A 19,931-nucleotide genomic window follows, 5' to 3' on the forward strand; every position below is an offset into this window, starting at 1 on the left:
CCACAACCACTATCTAAATGTGTGCTAACCTATCATGTGACCATAACCGATAAACAACCACAATATAATGAAGTAAATCAATCTAGATTCTCCTGATGACTCAAACCAAGAAGCTCAATTAAACATCTCACACAAAGTCAATTCTATATCTCGCATCTATTAGTCAAGCAATGTTAAAATTTATATTCTGCTCAAAACATACCTCTGCAGTTGTTAGCAAAGTAAAGTTATTTATAATTTATATTCTGCTCAAAACATACCTCTGCAATTGTTAGCAAAGTAAAGTTATTAACTTTTTAAATGGATCCAACAAGCAAAATCTAGGAATATACAGATACTGTTTGTTTAGTGTTGCAATCAAAACAGCATCTAATGGCACAAGAAAAAGAAGAGGAGAACAACAATCTGTGAACAGAAATGTCCATTATTGTCTGGTTGGAGGTGGTGACAGTAATGCTGTAATGCCAAATCCACGTGATATGATACAGCTAAGGTTAATCAATGCCACTTGTGATTATGTCTTTCTCCTTCAATCCATCAACAGGTAAAACCACATATCCACACATCCTTAACCTCAATAATTCAATTTGCCCACCTATACTCCCTACCCTAATCTTTTCTTGTCAATATCAACAACATTCTCATACTTTTTCAGAAAATATTAATTAGGATAACTCTAATCAAGTTTGTCAAGTTAATTTGATAATTAAACAGTTATAGTTCAATCGATATTTAGCCTTCTTAATTCGAGTCATTGAGTTAGAAACAACCTATGCTAGTTTATCTTATTGCAGCACAAAGTAAAATTTACCCAAAAACAATCATCTATATTAATTTGCCCTGAAATTTACCATGTGCATTTTATCGAGTAAAATTTATCACATAAACAAAATCAAGTAATAACTGTTTATTAGACCAAGATTAAAGTGGACAGATCCCTTGTGAATACTGACATTTAACCCTTTCTGCTGAATTATTGAATCACCGTAATTTACATCATTTCAAATACTCTATCCGTATTGTGGGAGACCTTTGAAATTGAGATTCAACCTTCTGAGAGAAAAAAGTAATAAGGAGTAATTGTTTATTTCTCTCATGACTCACTCAAAAAGAAAAACTGAAAAGAACAAATAAACCTGTAAGGGCTTAGCTCAATAATTTAGTAGGGAGTATTTAAGAGAAAAGACCAAGGTTCGAACTTTAACGGTGGCAATGTGAACATTATGTTCAAAGTGAACAGATTCATTGTGCGTCACGGTGATTTACATACTCCGTGGGGTCCATCTTTTTCAAGAAAAGAACAAATAACGTCAAATAAAACATGGGATCATCGCCATAATTATCCTTAAAGAAAGGGAATATGGTCTGATTGGGAGGTGTCTGTCATCTTTTTCAAGAATGGGGAAGAAGATGGAGAACCGTACCCAGAAGAATCTAAAGAAAATGGGCTAATGCCATTTCCTTCATATGACATTACTGCGGAGCATATAATCTCCATATCCAATCACGCTCTCAATCCTGTCTTTTACAATTTACACCCCCACCAATTTGGTTGGTTTATATAAGACTCGAATCACACCCGAAGATTGCGACTCAACGCACAAACTACTTCCATCTATCCTCTGATTTCTCTCTCCCAAATCAACCCACAACTGCTTAGTATATACTCCCTCCTTTCCCCCTCTGAAGTTTGGTATGGCTTCAGCTTCTCAGGCCAGTCTTTTGCTCCAGAAACAACTCAAAGGTGGGATTTTTATGGGTTTTTGAAGTTTTCTTGAACTGTCTTTATACCTTAAATTCCTTAAAAGATGATAATTTCTTCTTCTCCCTCTCTTTCTCTTTCCAGATCTTTGCAAAAAGCCTGTTGATGGATTTTCAGCTGGTTTGGTTGATGAGAGCAATCTTTTCGAATGGAGCGTTACAGTTATTGGACCTCCTGATACATTATAGTGAGTTTCTTCTTCTTTTTCAAATTTAGTCAAAGATTCAACCTTTACCAGATTATCAGTTTATTTTCCCTTGATGGGCTGTTTGTAGTTCAATTATCTAACTTTTGGGTGTTGCATCCTTTCTTTCCTGCTGATTGGGTTAGCTTTAATTTCTTAAGATTTGTGGGATTCAGATATTTCTTGCCCGAAATGTGCCATTCAGGAACTAACTGAGCTACCCGTGCAGGCTGGATTCAAATATTTCTTATTCAATGAATTGGGCATTTAGGCTTTATTTTAGTTATTATTATGTAAGCTTTATGTGTGGTGTATGATTTCGCTTGTGGTAGGTTTTGATCTGTGTTTTTTAGATTGGCTAAACCACTTGTTTTAGGAATTTTGTGGTTTTGCAATGCTCAAGGACTAGGATCATCTTGTTTAGGATTTTGAGATCCTATTCTATGATGTTTGTTCAAGGTGTATCATTGTTCTTTTTGCTGGTTACCAACATGAATGCTTTGGTGATCATTCTCTTTCGGTTTACTATATAATTCTGCTTGGTTATGGGGAATGTTAACGGTTGAACATATATGAATTGTGAATGCAGTGAAGGAGGTTTTTTTAATGCGATTATGAGTTTTCCTCAAAATTACCCGAATAGTCCCCCCTCGGTGAGATTTACCACAGAGATCTGGCATCCTAATGGTCTGTAAGCTAGTTTTGAAGATGTGATTATCGTTTTTTATTGTCATTATAATCACGATGTTCTTGGTAATGTTTGAAATATTGGTATTGTGTTCAGTATACACCGATGGCAAGGTTTGCATCTCAATTCTTCATCCTCCCGGTGACGATCCAAATGGATATGAACTTGCTAGTGAGCGCTGGTCACCTGTCCATACGGTATGACCTCATCCGTTTAGCTGTACATAAAAAGTGGTCTTTTATGTTTGGTTTTTCTCATATTCATTAATTTCAGAATAAATCTGTCTTTTATGTTTGGTTTTTCATCTCATGTTACGACTCTAACTTGCAGGTTGAAAGTATAGTTTTGAGCATCATATCAATGCTTTCAAGCCCTAATGATGAGTCCCCGGCAAATGTTGAAGCTGCTGTAAGTATTCTTGAAAGCTTACATCCTTCGTAATCTATCATGTTGTTTAGCATCTGTCTAGGATGCATAATTTAACCTTTGCCATACATAATACCTAGCTTCTCCTATGTTTTGATGGTCGCTATTTGCAGAAGGAATGGCGGGAGAACAGGGAGGGATTCAAGAAAAAGGTGAGCCGCTGTGTAAGGCGGTCACAAGAAATGCTGTAAACGTGCAGCCCGTGAATGCAAGTTCATGCTCCAATCCGAACGCGTTGATATGGCGAGGAACGATGCCCTAGCTAGCTAGTAACCGGGTTCTTTCTATTGGCTGCAAATCGGTACCCCGTGTTTCGTTGCATCAAGATCATGCATTCTATTAACTGCTTCTGAAAGGTAGTTTTTAAGGTGAAATTCCGACAGGATTTTTGTCTGGAAACTTGGTTAGTTTCATTCACTTCAGGTGTTGATTGGTTGGTTACCTTCTCTGTATGTACTTCTCAAAAGTCTAGGTTTGGTAGTGTGTATGCAACATTGTTGGTTGCTGGATTTTGTACTTTTGTTATATTGTTCAAGGAACTGTTCATTAAACAATGCCACCGGAATTTATGTTTGTTTTTCAACATAGTATTAATGCACCAAATATATAGCCTAGGCGCCGTAAAAATTACTGTACATATATATGGAGTGATTCTTATGCGAATTATGCTTTATGTGAGAACTAGGAACATATAATGAGCAATAGGACAAAGTGTATTGATTATATGTAAATGTGCACTCAACTTAAGCATTTCTTATATAATTTTGAATGCAACAAAATTCTTTTGTTTGGTTGGAGAAAATTACAATTTCGCGGAATTGCAATTCCCTCGTTTTCATGAAAGTAGAATCCTATGTCCCCTCTCCCTATTTCAATTCCATGAATTTTAGGAAGAAAAAACAAACATTGAGACAAAATTACCCTTTTTTTTTATTTAACCAAAAATTGATGTCTGACTTCTCAATTTCGATCATAGCGCATCTTCTTCTTTTATCTCAACACAAAACGTCAATCAGTAGGTCAACCTCAATCAAGTATGTTTTCTCAAAGCTCTCTTATCTATTTTATTGTTTCTGTTAGTGTAGACACGAAAAATTTGAAGCCGACAAATGGACCAATTAAATCATTATTGAACTCAATTTTGGGGTTGATTATTAGTCCAATTTAATTAATTGGGCTATGATAATTAAATTAATTTAATTAGTCCAAGTAAATTTGATTTGGACTATTGAATTAATTAATTAATTGGTCCAATCCCGTTTCATAATTGAATTATAATTATAATTGTAATTATAATTTAAATATAATATGATTTTATTATATTTGAATTAGATAATTATAATTTAATTTGAATTTGAATTAGATGATAGAATAATGAACCTATACTTGATTTTCGCCAGGTTCATTTTAGTAGATAATTAATTAATTTAATTTAATAAATATTAGTGGAGTTTGTTGAGGGATTTTAGTTACAAGCTTCACTATAAATAGAGTCTCAATTTCAATCTTTAAATCACACCTTAAAAACATTGAAAACAACTTGAAGACTTGAAAAATTGAGAGCTCCTTGAAGGCATTTAAAGATTTGAAGCAGCTTTGAAAATTTTGAAGCCATGGTAGGTACTTTGAAGCTTTGCAGAGTTGATTGGCTTGAAGGTAAGACTACATAGAGATTTTGTAACCGCATCTTGAACTACACATTGTAAACATATTTTGTGAGTATATACAATTTTGATATTTTTTGTGTTTACAGATTTTGACACGCCTGATTGGACCGCTCTGCCTCTCATCTCTTCACTATCAATCTACATCAGCAAGCAACTCTGGTAGTCTGTTGATATATATATATATATATATATATATATATATATATATATATATATGGAAGTGGTGCGATAATGGCTTCTCGTGCGGTTGACGCACTTTAAGCATTAATATGGCGCATCTTAAGTACACAAACCACATACCTTAAGCACACAAACAAAACACCTTAAGAACCACTCACCTTTAAGTACACAAACCACGCATCTTAAACACACAACAAAGCACCTTAAGAACACAAACCACGCACCTAAGATTTTACAATGACTCACCTTAAGTTTCACACAACTGACGCGCCTTAATCATACAAACAGCGCACCTTAAGAAGGAAAACCGCGCACCTTAAGAAGGAAAATCACGCACCTTAAGTTTCAACAACTATTCACATTAAGCACAAAACTCACGCACCTTAAGCACAAAACTCAGACACCTTTAAGCATAAACCCCATGCACCTTAAGCACAAAATCCACACACCTTAAGCACAAAACTCACACACATTAAATTTGACCTAGATGCAAAAATTACTAAATTGTCACCGTATTTTTTTTATTATTATTTTTTATTTTTTTATAATTTTAGTAATCCTGAACATTGATTTAAACAAGATCAATGACTCAAATTTAACCACACAATTGCACCTGAGCGCACCAATCGCATTTGAACTTTTATATATATACTAGTTTTTTACGCGCATTGCGCGATTGAGATAATGCCCAATATTTTTTTAAATAAGTATTTTAAAGTATATCAATACAAGATTATATTGGAATTGTTAATGCATAGATAATTGAATGTTAAATTTGTGTATTTAAATAGGCAATTTTAAGTTTACAAATGCAAGATAATATAGTCAAAATTGATTATAGTTGTCAATAAAATAATTGTATAGGTATGGTTGAAACCAAATACAGGACATAAGGGAGAGAAAATAAAAATTAGGGCATAAATTATTAAATACTCCGTATATACTAATATTGAAGAGCTAACTACTGATCGATTGCCAAACAAGGACATTGCGAGATAGTTTCCCACTTCAATTTGTTGTGTGATTTGAATACTCTTTTTGTCAATAAATCTCCCAAGTAGTTAATATGATTGACTTAATTATATTTTTTATTTTTTTATTTTTTTAAAACAATTATTATTATTATTATTATTATTATTATTATTATTATTATATCATACCCTTAGGTCATTTTACATGTTAATCTAAACAACTAATTTTTTCAAATATCTTTTTACCAACCATTGATATAATTCGCTGGTCAAATATCTTGTTCTCACTTCAATTTGTTGTGTGATTTGAATAGTCTCTTTGTCAACAAATCCTTCAAGTAATTAATATGATTAGCTTTATTAATTATATTTTTTTTTATTTTTTTCATGGTATTAATAAAATACTTGGTAAATAAATATATAGCATTATTTTGTATTATAACTTTGATATTTAATTAAAAAAAATAGTGCACAAAAAAAGGTAATAGACAATGTGTGAATATAATCAATTGATGAATTTGAATGTAAAGAATTTTTACATTGGAGAAATATAAAGACAATGTAACTAATAAAATTATTTCTCTTAATTAATTTATTAATAATGAATTATTTTTTTAATAAAGACATTGGTGGGACAATGTAGCAAATATAATCAATTGATGAATTTGAATATAAAGAATTTTTATATTGGAGAAAAATAAATACAATATAACTAATGAAATTATTTCTCTTATTTAATTTATTGATAATGAATATATTTTTTTTTTTTTTGAATAAAGGCATTTTAGACACATAATTCTAAATTAAAAATGATATGTATTATTTTTTGTTGTAGCTACTAAATTATAATTTTTAATTAATTTAATAAGAGTAAAATAAAATATTAATTATGCCAACTTTGATTGGGATGAAGTTCGAACCTAAGACCTTTAAATTCTTATTAAAATCAATGAGTAAGTTAACGGTGAACTAACAGAAATTAACGAAAAATATAATATTTAACGAAAAAGTTAATGGAAAATCACATTCATTAATGATAAATTAGGAAATCTTAAGAAAAAATTAAAATCTGATCAATCTGAGCTATTCATTTGATTAAAAAATTTAACCGCCATTTTTTCTACCCATTATAGACCTAACTCTCTTAGGCTCTTATTTATATATATATATATATATATATATATATATATATATATATTTATTTATTTATTTATTTATAATTTATAATTCACTTTTTACTTTCTACTTACATGACATTTTTATTCATTCCGAACAAATGATGAGTCATAGTTTGTATTACACTCTTTCTCTTTTATTAATAAAATTATAATATATGATGATACTTTAACTCTTTGGGAATTTAATGTATCATTTTCCTAAAATAAATGGGATTCGTGTTTTGACTTTTGTTGTGGGGATGCAATGAGCATCAAATGGAAAATAAATTCTAATCTTGAAGGAGTAATAATAGCAAGAAGGAACCAAATAATTAAAAATAAACAACCAAAACGTCCAAAGAAACCCGAATCTCATTCACATTGCCGGAGCGTGCGCCGACGTCGAATCGTCGATGGCAGGTGAGAACGCACACGATTGAACTGAAAACCACGAGACGACATGGCGCTTGAAGGAAACATCCATCTCCCAAACAAAAACGTTTGCAAATAAAAATATTTTCTTGATCTGAATCATTCAATTATTATTCAGTTATGAGAAATTTATACCTTTTTTTTTCTTCCATAAAGAAAATTAATACTAATTTATCTTTTTATGATCATTTACTGATTACGTCTATAAGATGAGTTTCACATAGTGATGTGCATCTTCTTATTGCGACTGCGAATTTTCCTATTAATCAGAGATAGCTGAATTTTTCTTGCCCGAACCAAAAATTTCTTAATTAAAGTGGAAAAAACATGTGCCATCTTAATCACATCCATAAGTATTACTTAATTGAATTTAATTCAAATTAAACTTTAGTAAATTTACGAGAAGTCAACATCATATTGAACCAACTTAACTTGACTCTTGATATAGCTTAGTCAAAGGATACAATGCAATTAGACACTAACATAGCATCGTACGTATAGGTTTTGGTGTTCCTTCTTATCCACCCTTGCTAGTTTAGGAGAGGCAATATTTGGCTGATAGTTATATTTTGTTGACGAAAGAAAAAAGACTGCAATTACAACACATCGTTCACATTTCTATTTACCAATGGTGTTACATTTTGTTGATGAAAGATGCATTTGAAATCGGTAGAATATAATTGATTGGTCATTACGCAGTGAAAATTATTTTAATACATTTGACAAAAAGGAAATAAAGACTAAAATAAATTTTATTTCAAAAATACACGTTAGATTATTACACTAACTAGTATTTGCACCTGTGCGATGTACGGAATGTATTCGTTATAATATGTGAATTATAATTTGCTTCATATTCGATAGTGTAAATTTGAACGTTGAATTAATGTTTGTATGAATGTTTCAGAATTGAATTAATTGCTCTCATTATCTTTATGTGTAGTAATTTAGCTATAGAAATTTGTGTAACGGAATATATATGTAATATGTACATATGTAACAATTTTGTTATATTGGTGCAAGAAGAATACATAATATAACTGTTTTGAATTACACATTGTTGAAAACCTCTTTGTAGACGACATTAGTAGTAATAACAGAAGTTTGTCTATCATCGTCTAGAGTTAAAACCTTAAGGTCATCACGATGAGTCACTCGGGAAAAAGCCACGTACAATTGGCCGTGATTAAAGACTGTTTTTTTTCAACAATAATCCAACGTGAGTTAGTGTTTGACCTTGTCTTTTGTTGATAGTCATTGCATATGCTAGCATCAACAGGAATTGTTTACGCTGGAACTTGAACGACAATCTCGTATCAGAAGGGGTGAGAGACATTCGTGGTATAAGTACTTTGGTTCCTTGCTGCGTTCCATTAACTATTATTGCTTCGACAATATGATCTGCCAATCTTGTAACAATGAGGCGTGTACCGTTGTAAAGACCAAGAGAATGGTCTATCACGGCTGGAAATTATGGAATTTCCGACCACCTGAAAGTGATCTTAAATCAAGTCGAAAGTCTTGTTCCGATCACTTTTGGTTTCCGGAAAAACCTTTGTTGCTATTTCCGACCACTTTTTGCTTTAGAATTGATTTAAGATCACTTTCAGGTGGTCGGAAATTCTATAATTTCCAGTAGTGTATGTTCCGCAGTAACATAACAGGTGCACCAACCTTTATTGTCAATGAATGATTAGGAAGTCCAGACAATCTCAAGCTATTTAAAAATTCAGGAGTATGTACTTGTGAGAGATTATCACCATCTGATTATGTTTTCCACAACATAACGCTCCCCCATTAGAAATATAATTAGAAATATAAAAGTATAAATTATAAAGTTCAAACATCGATGCAGGAAATTGAATTGCTTATAATATATTACGTCAATTTGAGTTAATTGTTTAGTTAATTCGATTAACATATATTTTCTAACTGCAAAAATCGTTCATCGTAAATTTGAAAAAAAACTTTAACAATTAATGAAATTAAAGTTTTTTGATTTAATAACATTTTACCTAGATGTTTTGGTTCTAGCGCTTAACCAAACTACAACTAAAATTTACACATCCATAAATATCATTGTAAAAAATTATACAACAACAAAATTACAACATTTTCGTCATACATACATATATATATTTTTTGGATTGTTTGAATTCATTTCTTTAATTATTAATCTATATCTATATTTGTGTTTATAACATTTTAATATATATATATCTTAGAATTTATTAATTAATTTTTGTATTTTTTTTTGAGGAAACGAGAGATCATTCATTAAACGGCTTCAGCCGAAAGAACAACAGATACAAAGGAAGGGGGATAAACATTCCACTCCTTGCGACCAGCATTAGAAACGGCATCCCGAGCTAACAAGTGGGCAACCGAATTCGCGGATCGCTTAACAAACGAAAAGCTAATGTTAGAAAAAACACTAGCTAAATCACAAATGTCATTAAGAACAAGATCAAAATAAGAGTTGCAGCCATGAGATTTAATTCCTTGAATGACCAGCTGAGCATCAGATTCAACGCAAAAAGTGTCCAAGCCTTTCTGTTTTGACCAGCTTAGCGCTTCTCTGATGGCAATAGATTCTGCAATTCTGGGTTCGAGAATTCCTGACCATGATGAGCTTGCTGCTGCCACGAACGCACCTTGCGAGTCTCTTACAACGAAACCAAAACCAGTAGTCATAGAGTTGGAGTCCACTGCTGCGTCAGAATTTATCTTCAACCAACCATGTGCAGGCTTCTCCCATTTCTGAGTGAGATTAGATCTAGTAACAGATGGGGACGTATAGTGGACCTGCTGCCACGCCAGTAAGAAGGACCTGGCCTCTACAATAACAGTGAAATGAGAAGCTTTGAGACCATTCCAAATCCTATTATTCCGTTCAGTCCATATCTGCCACGCTACCGTCTGAATGATACTGGAAAGGCAAGGTTCAAGATTCTGCACAGTCTGTTGAAGCCAATCCCGTGGGAGAAGATTGTCCGGAAACGGAACCACTTTGAGCTCACTCCAGCAAGCTTTGGCAAAAATACAATGCATGAATAAATGAGTAGCTGTCTCGACATGGCTGGAACACAACACACACAGGGGATTAGCAGCAACTTTCTTCATGATAAGGTTATCAGCAGTGGGAAGAATATTATGACAAAGTTGCCACACAAAGGACTTGATTTTCGGTAGAATAGGCAGTCTCCAAATATCAGGCCAACTGACAGATTGTGGGTAAGGGAATTCACCACGTAATACTCTGTATGCACTCTTGACCGAATACAATCCCTTATCCTCTTGCCTCCAGATAATTTTGTCAGTGTGACACCCAAGAGGAACAGGAATACTCATAATTTGGGCTCTATCAGCAGGTTCAAAGATGTCCTCAAGCAGCTCGATATCCCAGTTTCTACCGTTAGTATCTAGCAGAGACTGGACCCTTGCTTCAGCCAAGTACTCCGGCATTGGTGTTGTAATAAAAGGAGAGGAACGGTTAGGTAGCCAAGGGTCCTTCCAAACACTGATAGTTCTCCCATCCCCGACCCTCCAACTACAATTGTCCTTGATAAGAGATTGTGACTCAAAGATACTCCTCCAAACAAAGGATGGGTTACTGCCCAATTTAGCCTCCATGAATGAAGTATTTTTGAAGTACTTGGCTTTGAAAACTCTAGAAACCAAAGACTCAGGATAGTGGATGAACCTCCAAGCCTGCTTACCAAGTAAAGCAAGGTTAAAGGCCCTTAATTTTCGAAACCCCATGCCTCCCACTGCCTTTGGTTTGTACAGCTCGTCCCACCTTCTCCATCTAATACCCTTTGCATTTTCAGCTTGACCAATCCACCAAAATTTATTAAGAGCCAACTCAATCTTGTGACAGATATCTTGCGGAAGTAAGAAGATGCTCATAGCATATGTCGGAATGGCTTGGAGGACATTCTTAATCATAATCTCCCTCCCTGCCCGAGAGAGAAATCTATTGTTCCAGCTCTTAATCCTACCGAGAACCTTATCTTTGATAAATCCAAGAATCTCTGTTTTCCTTCTCCCCACCAAGGAGGGAAGACCAAGATATTTCCCTTGGACACTTCCTTCAGAAATGCCCAGAATTTCAGCCACCACCTCTCTAGAAAGATTGTCAACATTTTTGCTAAAAAGAAGGGAAGATTTGCTCAAGTTAATGGACTGACCCGAGGCTGTTGAGTACTCATTGAGGATATCTTTCATAATACTTGCCTCAAGAGAATTTGCACGACAAAAAAGTAGGCAATCGTCTGCAAAAATCAAGTGTGAAATGACCGGAGCCCCTCTAGAAATAGAAATCCCATGCAAAGATCCTTGTTGGACCTCTTTGGAAATAAGTTTGCTGAGACACTCCATCATCAGGATGAACATGTAAGGGGAAAGTGGGTCCCCTTGCCTGAGACCTCTCTGGGGAATGAAAGAGCCAAGCACATGACCCTCCTGCAATAAAGAGTACTGGACAGACCTAATACAAACAGATATCATTTCAACAAAATCAGCAGAGAAACCCAATTTGATTAGCACCCCTTCAACCAAGCTCCAATTGACCCTGTCATACGCCTTACTCATGTCCAATTTCAGCGCCATCATACCATAATTACCCTGCCTTTTCCTCTTCAAGTAATGGTGAGACTCATAAGCTAGGAGTAAATTATCAGAAATTAATCTACCCGGGACAAAGGCACACTGTGCTTCCGAAATAATACCATTCAGCAGGGATTTGATTCTATTTGCTAAAGCTTTGGATAGGATCTTATACAGGACATTACACAAAGCTATGGGTCTTAAATCAACCATAGATTCTGGTTTTGCAACCTTAGGAATAAGGCAGATGTGGGTGTTATTAATTCCAGGAGGGAGGGATTTAGATAATCTGAAGTTCTCACAGAAGTCAACGACATCTTTGCCTACAATATCCCAGTAGTGCTGAAAAAACCCCGGGGGGAGACCATCCGGGCCTGGAGACTTATCCGGTTTCATATCAAATAATGCAGCCTTTATCTCTTCAGGTGTGAACCTGCTGGTTAAGTGAATATTCTGGGACTGAGAAATAACAGGCTCAAGAGAATCAAGGATCGAAGTCTGAACCTGTTGGTTACCCTGGAAAAGGCCATGAAAATAATTGAGCATCAGAGTATTGAGAGCAGTACCTTTCTCACACCATTCCCCTCTGTCATCCTTGAGCCTGTCAATTTGATTGTTCTGCCTCCTTCTGCGAACCGCATTATGGAAAAAAGATGTGTTTTGGTCCCCACCTTTGAGCCAGAACTCTTTAGCCCGTTGTCTCCAATAAACATTTTGCTGTTCTAGAGCTTTTAAGTGGAAGAATTGAGCCTCCTTGAAGAGAAGACAACCACGCTGATCCTTCCTTTTCTTCAAGCTCTGCATACGTTTGCTCCAATAATCAATTCTTTTCCTGAAATTCCTTGTAAAAACCTTTCCCCATTTCCAAACTGCATCATTGCAATGCAGAACCCGATTCAAGATATCCATCCCATGCGTAGCTTCCCAGCTACCAATGACAACCTCTCGGCAGTGAGCTTCTTGGAGCCATAAGTTTTCAAATCTGAACCTCCTGGGGTACCAGTGTGTTGTACGCGCAGCCACCTTAAGGAGAATCGGGAGGTGATCACTTTTAGAGGAAATAATAGTGGAAGCTTCCGCATCTCTAAACTTATCTTTCCACAGGTCAGACACCAGAACTCTATCCAACTTGGCCTCAATCCAATCCGGCGTACCACGCGACTTCTCCCAAGTGAATTGATAGCCACTTAAAGGAAAATCGGAAAGGCCACTGCTCGAAACCGCATCGCGAAAACCCTCGATTAACCAGTTCGGCTGAGCATTACCTCTTCTTTTTTCGTTCTGATAGAGTATATCATTGAAGTCACCAGCCACGACCCAAGGTAGATTGCTCCGATCCGATAGCGTCTTCAGTAAATTCCAACCAATTCGACGATTACTACGGTCGGGTTCCCCGTAGAATCCAGTAAATCGCCAGTCTTCACCACCATTGCTCTCTGATATTATCATATCAATATGCCGATCAGAATAACTTGAAATAGTCACCATAGGGCCCAACTTCCATAAACAGGCTAAACCTCCACTGTGTCCTCTATTGCTGACCACAAAGAGTCCTTCAAAGCCCACTTTACACCTTATGGGCTCCAATTTATTACTTGCAACAAGAGTCTCAATCAAAAAGACAATGCTTGGCTTCTTAGTGTGGATAAGATCCACCAATACTTGAACTGTAGCGGGATTGCCTAGCCCACGACAGTTCCAAACTAAGATGTTCATTGATCTAGGCGGGCCTGGGCTCCAGGACCCGCCTCTGGCATGTTTTTTGGACAAAAAATAGAGAAACTTTGATCAACACACATAATGTCAGCATGGGCCAAAGCATCAGTAACAGGCCCACCAATTTCATGGGCTTGTCTTTTGCGATTTTGTTCTCCCATCAAGATATCCAAAACCGAAGTATGAGCTGGAAAGGCCATAGGAGCGTCTGCATGGACATTAATGCCATCTGAACTCGCATTAAATGATGATTGGTTGAAAGTCTGACCTTCTTCAACATTCTGAGTATTAACTGCTGGATCAAGCGAGGGCTGAAATGTTGTTTGTCTGAGCCCCTCCTCGTACCTCGTACTCTCCACTCTGGTTTCCAGTATCGCTTGGTCATCGTCGTTGCCGGCTAAAGTCGCCGGTGGCCTGAATGGGAAGGTTGGGAACTCAGGAAGCAGCCAGCGACTGTTCAGGGGATTAGAGCGCCGACCAGACGCTCTGAGCTCAGGACCAAAGGGTCTGATGAAACCTTCATCGTTGATATCAAGCTGTTGGGGACAATATTTCTCGGCATGCCCTATCTTACCACACGTAAAGCAGAATGTAGGCAACCTTTCATACTTGCATTCAAGGATTAGACTTTCACCATTAGCCTGCTTGATTCGCACTATCCTTCTTAGCGGTTTGTTCACGTCAATGCTCACTCTGATACGAATGAACGCATTGTGCGTCCCATCAAAGTTGGATATATCGGCCTTAATAAATGTACCCAGGCTTGAACCGATCACTTCCGCCATTCTAGCGTTGGTGAGGGGCTGAGGGATCTTGTGGATTTGAACCCAAAAGCCAGCTCTGTCCAGATTGACAGCGTAAGGAGATTCATTGTTGCCAAGTTTGTGAAGGATAAGAAGATTCTGATCATATGACCAGGGTCCGTCGTCCAGAACACGTTGCATATCCTTGGCATGGAAAAAGTAGAAGACAAACAGGTTTGTAGAGATCTCCTTGGCCACCATACCTCTAACAGGTCTCCAGATTGTAGATAGCGTCTCCTTCATATAGTTGAACTTAATGGATCTTTCTGTAAGAAGAGTGCCGACTAAAGAGAAGACATCGCCAGTAGTTACGGGATTGACCACCTCTTCTCCCACTTGGATTTCCACATCATCGCCTTCGTTGATATGGAGGCCAGCGTACTGAGCTTCGAGCGGTTCTTTTCCTTTGCTGGTGGACGCCATCAGACTAAGGCGACGGGAAAAGGACAAAGGCTCCCAAAGAATACAGCAAACGGTGCTAAAGAATGTAGAGGAGGAGAAGCAGGGAACAATGAGCAATGAACAACCCCCAGGGCCTACAAAATCAACATAAACCAGAATTTTCTCGTAGAAGCGAAACCTAGTACCCCCAACTTAATTAATTTTTGTATTTAGTAATCTATATCTATATTTATAACATTTTAATTATAATATATATAAATTAGAATTTATTAATTCATTTTTTATTTATCAATCTATATCTTTATTTATGTTTATAACATTTTAATAATTTAATTTTAATATATACGGATGCACCCCACTTCTTCTCTTTCTTGTCGGCTGTTTTCACTTTCCAGATGCACTCCCCTTCTTCCCTTTCTTATCGGTTCTTTCCAGATGCACTCTCCTCTCTGTATTTTCAATCTATAAAGTTCAGTCTTACTTCTCTCACTATCTTCAATCTAACAACATCATCAATCTCAGCCTTCTTGGTTTTTTGGATCGCAATTATAAGAATATCACAAACCCTAGGTCGTTCTTCGATAGCCCCAAAACTTAACATTTCCCATGATATTTTTTTAATTAGAAATCTGCAGTTGTTGTTGAAACAGTGGAGAACGTATCGGAGATACCAGACGGCCGGTTCCGGTGATCTTTCTACCGATCGCCTTCACACTCAAGTGTACCTTCTCTTCCTTGAAGCGGTGCAACGGGTATGGAAGCTCCGTCGACGACATCTCACACAGATGGGATTCAATCATCTCTCTTTCTGTTGAGATCTATCCAGATGAGATTTTGAGATCTGGATTTCTCCCAAGAAACCATTATTTGGGATCCAGGTTAAGACTTTTATTCATTGTTTTTTTTTACGGGTTTTCCTAAAGCATATATATATATATATATATATATATATATATATATATATATCTGTATTTTATCTAATATCTGTAATTATTTATTAGAGCTGAGTTTTCTAATTCATGCATGTTTGATTTGGAAGTAGATCTGGAGATTTTAGTAAGAAATATCGTCGTTATTTTTTAAACATGTTTAAACCTGAAATTTTAAACCTTACTATGATTTTTTTTGTAGTTATTTTTTTTTCTCTAATTGAAACCCTAATCTGATTTGACAAATATAACAATTCCAATTATATATATATATATATATATATATATATATATATATATATAATTAGGTTTTGGTGTGGTTAGAGTGCCCAGGTGCGGTTGTGCGGTTTAATCTGGACCATTCATCTCGCTTAAATCAACGTCCAGAATTGTCAAAATTTAAAAAAAAAACGCGGTGGCAATTTTGTAATTTTTGCATGTAGGTCAAAATTAAGGTGAGCGGATCTGTGATTAATGTGCGTGGGGTTTGTGCTTAATGTGCGTGAGGTTGTGCTTAATGTGTGTGGGGTTTGTACTTAATGTGCGTGAAGTTGTGCTTAATGTCAATAGTTGTTGAAACTTAAAATCTGTGAGTTAATATATTAAAGTGCGTGGGGTTTGTGCTTAATGTGCGTGAGGTTGTGCTTAATGTGTGTGGGGTTTGTACTTAATGTGCGTGAGGTTGTGCTTAATGTCAATAGTTGTTGAAACTTTAAATCTGTGAGTTAATATTTAAAGTGCGTGGGGTTTGTGGTTAATGTGGGTGAGGCTGTGCTTAATGTGTATGGGGTTTGTATTTAATGTGCGTGAGGTTGTGCAGACGCTATCATTTGTGTAGACGCTACTCATTTGTGTAGACGCTAACATTTGTGTAAACGCTATCATTTGTGTAGACGCTATGTAGGCGCTATCTTCTTCCCGACATGCGTTTTTTTTTTTTTTTAATTTTTATTGATTTGAATCGTTGATCTAAATTTGATCAACAGCTCAGATCTAACCGCACGGGAAGCTATACCCGCACCTGAACCCTTATATATATATATATATATATATATATATATATATATATTATATATACATACATACATATATTGAGAATAATAAGTAAAAACACTTATTGAAATAGACAAACAATACATATTCGAGATTGAATAAAAAATTTAAATTAAATCTGACATTTGTCTGTGATTTTTTGCTTCTTCCTGCCTCTTAGTATTGTCTATCCTGTTAGTTTCTTCATATTGCGGGTTATGTGAGTTGTAATAAACTGACTGGAGATATAAAAATTGTAAACAGAAGAATAGTTAAATTTAGAGGGCATATTTATAATATTTCATATGGAAACAGTAATAAAGTATCTAGAAAATTTTACAAATCAATTACTTATAATAGGGAATTTTGAACATTATTGTAGCTTTGATTTATTTCCTTGATTAAATTATTTTGAATAGTCTATTTTGTAATGTATTCCATTTAGTACATTTTTCCTTTTATACATCTGTATATGTAGTACTACTAAAAAAACAAATATGGCAGCTTAATATTCATTTGCTTTGACATAAATATAGATATAGATATATAAATTAATTTTTTAAGTAGTTAGTTAGGTAATATTTATTTATTCATTTTATAGGACACACTGCTGTTGTTTGGGCTTTAGTAAATCTAACTTTTCCAAGCAGTCCTGTAGCATTTCATCGGGTTGTGAAACTACAAAATTTAGGAGTTCTTTCCCAACTGAAGAACATGGTCAATGATCCCCGCTTGGATGCAAAGGTGAGTTACAAATAGACTGAAACTAAACTACATGTAGAATATCATTAGTGTCTTTTTTTACTTAACTTTTTTGTCTTATTGCAGCTTAGAGCAAGAACATCTGTTGGGCAATCATTGACTTATGCTGATGGCTCACGGGTGAAAATATTATGTTTATATATGCTTAATCGAATGGCTAGCACAGCAGTCCCAATGGAGCATGATCGTTTGGGCTTCAACTTGTTTTAAAGTGCCATTTTTCCTTTTCCTGGACCTTTAAGATCATGGTATGCCTTGATCAATATTTACAATCATTTTATTTATAATGATCACAGTCATGACAACATCTCAACATGAAATAAACAAATGATGCTCTTTTGGTTGGTATTGAAAAATATAGTCTTCAAAAATATAGATTGCTTTCAATAATTTGGATTGCAAATTTGAAGTTATTCCATTTTCTTTGTTTTATTTTAGTCAATAAAGCATCGAGACTTATAAAATAGTGTCTGACATGCATAAAAAAGAATAGATATTTAGTGAAACTTTTTAGGATACATTATGCATGTAGATTATCATTAGTCTCTTTTAGTCTAACTTTTTGTTTTATTGAAGCTTAGAGCAAGAACAGGTCTTGGGCAATCAATGATTTCTGGTGATGTCTCCGCAGAAATATTATGTCATGCGTGAAAACTCTTCTATGTTGATACAGTGCGCAAGTAAGATCCTTTTATGTGATCTACAAACCTGATTTTGCTTCTAGAATAAAGGCTTTGATAGTTAAGGACACACATTTCTGTTACTTAGAATTTGCAAATGTTCTCATGCAAATTCTTGATTTTTGTCAAAAGCTTTCGAGACAGAAGGTCTGAATACAAAGGGATTAATAAAGTTTGGAAGGGGAAACTCTCAGAAGCAAAGGCTAGGACATTCTCAGAAGCAAATTTGAGGAGGAAATAATAGAGAAAAAATGCATGTTGAAACATTTGATGCAGCCCAAGCATATGGACATTCCTGCTGTTGTACGTGATGACGGTTTATGCATGGTATGTTTAAGAATTTTAAATGTAAATGGAATTTTAAATACGCAATCAAATTCATTTAGATGTATCCACATTCCTGGACTTTTCCACCATATTGAACTTTGTATCTAGATCATATGCCTTGATAAAAGATGAACATCTTGTAGACTTGATATAATGTGTTTGGGGGTGGCAAAGTTGCCTAAATCAATCTTTATAATCTTACTTTTGAAGTAGTGAAAATTATTATTATTATTATCTGGATCTTAGTTATGTTGTTGATACTTAATTGCTACTTACAGCTTGCAGTAAATGAATTGAAAAAAAAAATTGATGATTACAAAGCTCCCCGAGAGAAACTTCTTTGCGTTTTAAAGTGTTGCAAAGTAATCGACAACCTGCTCCTTAATGTGTCAGCAACACATGATAGACTGCATGAAGCTGAAAATTTTGTTCCCTTGCTTATATATGCTACCATCAAGGCAAGCTCTCATTGGTAATAAGTGCTTCTTTAGTTATCATAAACTAAATATTTATAAAAATTTCCCAACATATACTCAAACTATCTTGATCTGACATGCATATTTTCCTTTAATTGTGTTTCTCATATGCAGATTTGTTTGCTAACTAAGAGCATTACTTTAATAGTGCACTAATAAATACCTTTTATCAATAGTCCCAACTCATGAATGGTGTACCCTTTCATTGAAATGTTTATGCAGATATGGTTGATGAAAGTCCATAATCATTCAATGAACCACCCTGTAATGGATATGAACTTGCAATCTGGATCATGAAACACAACTCATAATTAGAAGGTAAGTTGTTTTTGAATCACTGTAAATAGAGCATATAATTTTTTTTTTCTTTTACAATTCTTCTTCTATATTACCATGGAACAAAGATAATAGATCTATTATCTTTGTTCCATGGTAATATAGCGTTGAATAATATTTTCACGAATAGTATTAGAAGTACAAAGTGTAAAAATTAAGAATCATAATGCAATTTGAAATAAAAACTAATTTGCCATACAGGCACAATTGTCTTTAAAAACCAACATCACCAATTAAAAGCTAACAGAATAAACCATGTGTTTAGCATTTAGTATATTAAAAAAAAAAAACAAATCACCAACTAAAATTGATATTGTTTATGATTAAGCAGAAGCAAATGTTCATAGAGTATCATGGATTTGGTTCATTCTTAGGCTTTTTAAAAGTCTTTGA

The 19,931-nt window shown here is 34.9% G+C and overlaps 2 protein-coding genes across 2 annotated transcripts; one reads left to right on the top strand and one right to left on the bottom strand.

Moving 5' to 3' along the window:
* Nucleotides 1-1,328: 1,328 nt before the first annotated feature.
* On the top strand, nucleotides 1,329-3,643 carry LOC109148113 (ubiquitin-conjugating enzyme E2 7-like). The gene is made up of 6 exons (XM_019295892.1): nucleotides 1,329-1,744; nucleotides 1,847-1,949; nucleotides 2,536-2,633; nucleotides 2,731-2,831; nucleotides 2,965-3,042; nucleotides 3,174-3,643. Exons 1-6 carry the CDS (start codon nucleotides 1,696-1,698, stop codon nucleotides 3,249-3,251), a joined length of 507 nt encoding a protein of 168 aa, XP_019151437.1. The 5' UTR covers nucleotides 1,329-1,695; the 3' UTR covers nucleotides 3,252-3,643.
* Nucleotides 3,644-13,787: 10,144 nt separating this feature from the next.
* On the bottom strand, nucleotides 13,788-15,017 carry LOC109147843. Its single transcript, XM_019295499.1, has one exon. The coding sequence runs from the start codon at nucleotides 15,015-15,017 to the stop codon at nucleotides 13,788-13,790; it is 1,230 nt and encodes a 409-aa protein (XP_019151044.1).
* Between the last annotated feature and the right edge of the window lie 4,914 nt (nucleotides 15,018-19,931).

The sequence above is a fragment of the Ipomoea nil genome, unplaced genomic scaffold (genome assembly GCF_001879475.1).
Source record: "Ipomoea nil cultivar Tokyo-kokei standard unplaced genomic scaffold, Asagao_1.1 scaffold2036, whole genome shotgun sequence".
NCBI classification, from domain to species: Eukaryota; Viridiplantae; Streptophyta; class Magnoliopsida; order Solanales; family Convolvulaceae; genus Ipomoea; species Ipomoea nil.